General features: G+C 36.4%; 1 protein-coding gene across 5 annotated transcripts in view; it reads left to right on the top strand.

Moving 5' to 3' along the window:
- The window catches only part of WDR35 (WD repeat domain 35), a 70,782-nt gene extending 65,526 nt beyond the window's left edge, over positions 1–5,256 (top strand). For 3 of the 5 annotated variants that reach the window (XM_032294047.1, XM_032294048.1, XM_032294051.1), the window contains 2 exons: positions 1,251–1,494; positions 1,817–5,256. In XM_032294047.1, the coding sequence (XP_032149938.1) occupies positions 1,251–1,494; positions 1,817–1,967 (395 nt within the window). In that variant the 3' untranslated portion in view covers positions 1,968–5,256. The remainder of the gene's footprint in view (positions 1–1,250; positions 1,495–1,816) is intronic. The other 2 variants (XM_032294049.1, XM_032294050.1) reach the window with 1 other exon arrangement.
- Positions 5,257–5,668: the final 412 nt, after the last annotated feature.

Consider the following 5,668-nt stretch of genomic DNA (forward strand, 5'->3'; position numbering starts at 1 on the left):
AGGCTGGAGTGCAATGGTGCAATCTTGGCTCACTGCAACCTCCGCCTCCTGGGTTCAAGCAATTCTCCTGCCTCAGCCTCCCGAGTAGCTGGGATTATAGGCATCTGCCACCATCCCAGCTAATTTTTGTATTTTTAGTATAGATTGGGTTTCACTGTGTTGGTCAGGCTGGTCTCAAACTCTTGACTTCAGATGATCCACCCACCTCGGCCTCCCAAACTGCTGGGATTACAGGCATGAACCATTGCACCTGGCCTATTGGACTTGTTTCTGTGTTTGTAAGTTTTCTCATTCAGAAGCATCGTTGAAAATTTTTTGTTTTTTATTGATACATAATTGTACATATTTGTGGGGTACATGTGATATCTTCCTACATATAACGTGTAATGCTCGTATGAGGGTAATTAGGATATCTGCCATCTCTATCACCTCAAGCATTTATGATTTCTTTGCTTTGGGAACATTATAAATCTTCTCTTCTAGCTAGTTAGAAATATTCAGTAAATTAATGTTAAATATAGTTAGCCTACTGTGCTATTGAACCCTAGAGCTTATTTCATTAGGCAACCTTGAAAAAGATTCAAATTGGTTACAAATCTAATATTGTCTATAGTGCATTTTAAAGAAAGATTGTATTTCCAGTATAATTGCAAAGAAGATGCTGTAACTTGAATTATCCGAACTGACAACTTGGAGACTCATTTTCACTTTTTCTCAAAATCCCTGTTTCAGTGAGACAAACAACGAAAGCAATAATACAAAAGCAATATAATCTGTCCAAAGAAACACGAAGAAAAAAACATACGATTTTATACTGTTTTGCTTTTTTTTTTTTAACAAAAGGAAACACAGTATTGTCTTACAGTTTATGACTAACATAATATTTGCTTTTTCTGAAGTGCCATAGAACTTTCTAACAGAATCGAAGAAAAGGTGGGTGTTTTGACACCAAAATTATTCGTGTGTGTGTGTGTGTGTGTGTGTGTGTGTGTGTGTGTGTATTTCTGAGTTGGCACAGCCACGTGCAGCATTTGGTGGTGGCTCTTTTCACAGGATGAGCTGCTAGCCAGCTTCGCAGAACCTTGGATGTCATGTAGCTTAGTTCCTCCTCCTAGTGCTCCCATCTCTCAGCACTGTTTGCTTTCAGTCCCTTAGTTAATGCAAGTTCAATGAAAACACTTTAACTTAGATTCTTCCTTATGCATGTTCATAATTATTTTTAAAAACCCAAATTGCCCTCTTTTTCTTAGCTCTTCACCTGAAAGACTATGAAGACATCATCCCTGCTGTGGAGATCTACTCTCTGCTAGCACTCTGCGCATGCGCCAGCAGAGCCTTCGGGACTTGTTCAAAAGCTTTCATTAAACTTACTTCTTTAGAGACTCTCAGTTCAGAACAGAAACAACAGTATGAAGACCTCGCTTTAGAAATCTTCACCAAGTATACTTCAACAGACAACAGAAAATCTGAATTGGACGACAGCCTTATGGAAGGGTAGGTTAATTTTAATTAGTGATGTCATTCTGCCTTATTAGAAGCTTGGATTTCTAGATGTACAATGTTTAATGTAGGAATTAAAGCAGTAAATTTTGAAGCAACTTACATTAACATTATACCCTATTTTATTCTTACAGCTGTGTTTATGCTTTATTTTTTCATTGTAAGAAAGGTTTTTTCTTGAGAACACTTTTTGAAATGACAGTATTTGACGTTAATCTTGAATTGTTTTATTCATTATTTTTTAAAGTGTATTAAATAAGTTAGATTAATTAGAAGTTTTAAAGTATAATGAATTGATTCTTGTCTTATTTTACAGTGGAGAAGGGAAACTGCCAACATGTGTTGCCACGGGGAGCCCGATCACTGAGTATCAGTTCTGGATGTGTGGTGTATGCAAGCACTGTGTCCTTGCTCAGGAAATAAGCCACTATAGCTTCTGCCCCTTATGCCACAGTCCAGTGGGATAAAGGAATGATGACCTGTATATAACTGTAAAATATATGTAGCAAACATACATAGCAAGAACTGTGTATGTAATAAGGTTTATTTCAATGAGTTTTGTATGAAAATTAGCCTCATTATTTATAGTTGAGTTTTTGCACAAAATATATGTTAATATAATAATTTTTTTTACAGAAATATACCTGTGAAATAAGAAGGCTGATTTTCATATAAAATGTATGAAAAATCAACCATATTTTCTCTCTCCCTCTCTGTCTTGTATTTGATCATATGATACCATGGGAATATTCCAAATAAATATTTTTCTCACAGTGTCAAGATAACTTAATTCATTAAAAAATCTTAAAGGGAGTGGGGAATGGGGGAAGCATGGGAATGGGACAAAGTTGAATTTAGAGAATTTTTGTAACACATATGACTAGGAAGTTAATTGTAATAGTGAAATGAGCTCTCTCTGTAGCTGTATTTAATTAAATAAGCATCGAATGTCTTCTCTGTTATATTTTCAGAAGTGAGGTGATAGCATTTGAAGACTTTTTTTTTTTTTACAGTTTAAATTGCTTCTAGTAGTCCTATTCTTCTATTTTAAAATCTATCCTAAAAGTCTCATTCAAGAGATGGCATTTGGAATTTATACTTTCATACCATTGTGCAGAAAATTTTGCTCTATTTATAATGAAAATAAACAAAAATATCAATTTTGTAGTTATAGCTTCTTTTGAAACATTGTTACTAAGCTGGACCCTTCATTTATACAAATATTGCTGAGGGAGTGATTCTTTCTTGATATGCATCTGTTTTCATTATTAATTTAAAAGATAAACAGCTGTGATCTGAAATGGATCATTTTTTATGTCTTTTATATAGTCAATAATGTTCTCTGTTTATTTGTGATGAATTTCATTTTGTGCCTAAACACCAGACCTTTGCACTATTTCATCAAGATTATTTTATTGCGGTTTGGCTTACATTTAGTAGAGGCAATACATACAGAGAGATATGCAGCTTTGTTATTGTAGCTACAGTTCTCAATCTGATTTGTTTTTGTCTTGTAGAGACAGAGACAAGTTCAGCGTGTTGCAGATTGGGAACAGTGAGCTATGAGAAGAGATTTAGAGCCTAGATGAGTTTAGGATAGATAGTGGGCTCATGGGCCTAAGTAAAAAGAGAAGACCAGAAGTCTTTGAGGTCTCTGTCTGTATTCATGCACCTTGTGGAAAATTACCTTGGTACATTGGTAGCCTCCAAATAAACTACCTAGCAAGCTACACCAGAGATCATGGAAGAGAAAGCCTTACATACCAAATAAAAATTCTCAAAATACATTGGTTTGTTGAACCAATTTGCAATACACCGTGAAGAACAAGGAGAAAGCAATGATAGATTAACACTGTTAGTGTAGGGTGCCAGTGGGTGGAAAGACTGTAAGACCTGAATCCTGTGTTATGTAATGTTTGTATGTCCTGACGCGCACTCTGTCATACGAGCTTTCCCGTAATAGTGGGGTTACAAAGAGGATCAGAGTGGCCGTTTGAGCCAGAGGACTCAGTCAGAGGAAATGTGCCTGAGGCCAACAGCGTACACTTGCTGTATAGAAGAGTCTCGGGGGGCAAGTACAGTTGGCCGCAGCAATAGCTTGCCTATTAGGCTTCTGAGCAGTTGTGAATTTTATTGTATTTCTTGGGTAAGGTCAGGCCAGAATGAGTGTCACCAGTGGGTAATTGAATCAACTTCCCACACATACTGAGGCCTTTATGTGTCTCATGTATACTTTGTGTGTCATGAATATGTGGTACCTTTGTGGCTTTTCATATTTTTAGTGCTTCATGAATATTTGGTATCTCTTGCTCCTTTCCAATCTGTAGTCACACATACATGCTCTGTTAACTTTGTCTAATATGTCTCCTAAGTTACTAACTTACCTAAATTTAACCCAATGAATTCCATCTTTCTCATTTGTTCTCTTCTATACCAGAAGGGGAAATTTCCCCAAATCACATCCTAACAAAGAAGTCTGTCTAAGACAATATATCTCCTGTTGAAATTACTTCTTTCCACAGGATTTTGTTTTTAGGGATGAGACTATTTTCTACTTCATCGAGGAAAGAGAAATGTTCAGGGTTGTAGGGATGGTCACTTACTAGCTTTGCCTGTCTGAAAGGTTCGTGCAGGATGGCTTGGTCAAAGCTGCCAAAGCCGCAATTCTTGGTCCATGATCTAATGCTTGAGTATCTCTTCTTTCCCTTTCCTATTTCAGGAATCAGCTGAGAATTCCTTTGATTGTCATGTCTCTTGCCCCTTAAGGTGATGCGTTGGTTACACTTTCATTTGCTTTAATTCTAGAATCACCTGTTGACGCCTCAGACTTCACCTATCTTTTGGAAAGTGTCTTTTGGAGCCTTCCCCTAATTTTCCTCTAATTCCGTGCTGCCTGAGCCCTAGAATTTTCCCCCCAACTACTTACTCCAGATAGATCCTGAGTTGCTGGATCTCGCTGATATTTCAACAATATCTAGTTGGTATTTCTAGTTCAGTTGGATCCAGAAACCAGTATCTCTAAAAACCACCTCTTATACCTTGTGGACCTAATTATCATATATGTATATGTGTGTGTGTGTGTGTGCATATGTACACAGAAAAACACATCTTTTTTACTTTTGTAAAAGCTTATGCCTCTTTGGGATCTGTATCTGTGAAAGTTTTAATGATCTGCCATGATGTTTTGGGGACCTTTGTCTTGTATGTAAATGGTACTAGAGAAAGAACCTGTATTATGAGTCGATCCAGGTGGTTTTATTTGACATGAAGGAAATGTCAAGGTAAGAAAAAATGCTGACAAACTCTCCCTTGATTAGGAGGACAAAGAAAAGCAAAACTGACCGTAAAAAACAATTACCTGGTGAGAAGTTGCATAAACAGAATTAGGTGGTGTACTGAAGATAGCATCATGAAGTAGTTATATTGTTCTTGCAAAAAACATGTACTGACTCCCTTTGAGTAATGCCAAGTTATTTTTATTATAAAACTTGCCCTGAATTACACGTTTCAAAATGGTGTGGTGGGTCAAAGTACTGAAATGATGGAACTGACTGATGAAGCTGTACAAATAGCAGTGTGCCTAACAAGCAACACAACAACATTAGCGTGCTATAATTCACAAATGCCAATTTCATATAAAGTGTATTTTGCTAAAATATACTTTGAAATTACTTTTCTGTATTCCAAGAGCTGAGATCTTAGATTTTATGTAGTATTAAATGAAAAAGTATGAAAATAATAAAAACTGAAGAAAAATAACTTGTGTTTATCCCATGTTTTCTTTATAACTTATGGAGAACATGGTGTTTGCTTTGTCTTCATTTAAGTATTCTGATGGGGGTTGGTTAGGAGGGTATTGGGTTTCAGGGTGCAGAAGGGGAAAAGGGAGCAGGAGGTACAATAGATATACAATACCACTTTCACAACCAAAACAAGGGGGAAAAACCCCAGCAGTCTTCCAGAGACACTAGGCAAATGTCAGACAATTGGAGGCTGCTGTGAACTACTCCTTAATGGTCATGCTGAGTTCTCATTTAGGAATGAAGAAAATTATGTCTTACTAGACCTATAAGAGAAAATAAAGAATACTAAATTTGATAATGTTGTAGGTCCAAGGTTTTCTATAGAGTTTCAAAATAAAAATAGCAATAATATGTTGCCTCTACTG

The sequence above is a fragment of the Sapajus apella genome, unplaced genomic scaffold (assembly GCF_009761245.1).
Source record: "Sapajus apella isolate SASKATOON/1434 unplaced genomic scaffold, GSC_monkey_1.0 scaffold31, whole genome shotgun sequence".
NCBI lineage: Eukaryota > Metazoa > Chordata > Mammalia > Primates > Cebidae > Sapajus > Sapajus apella.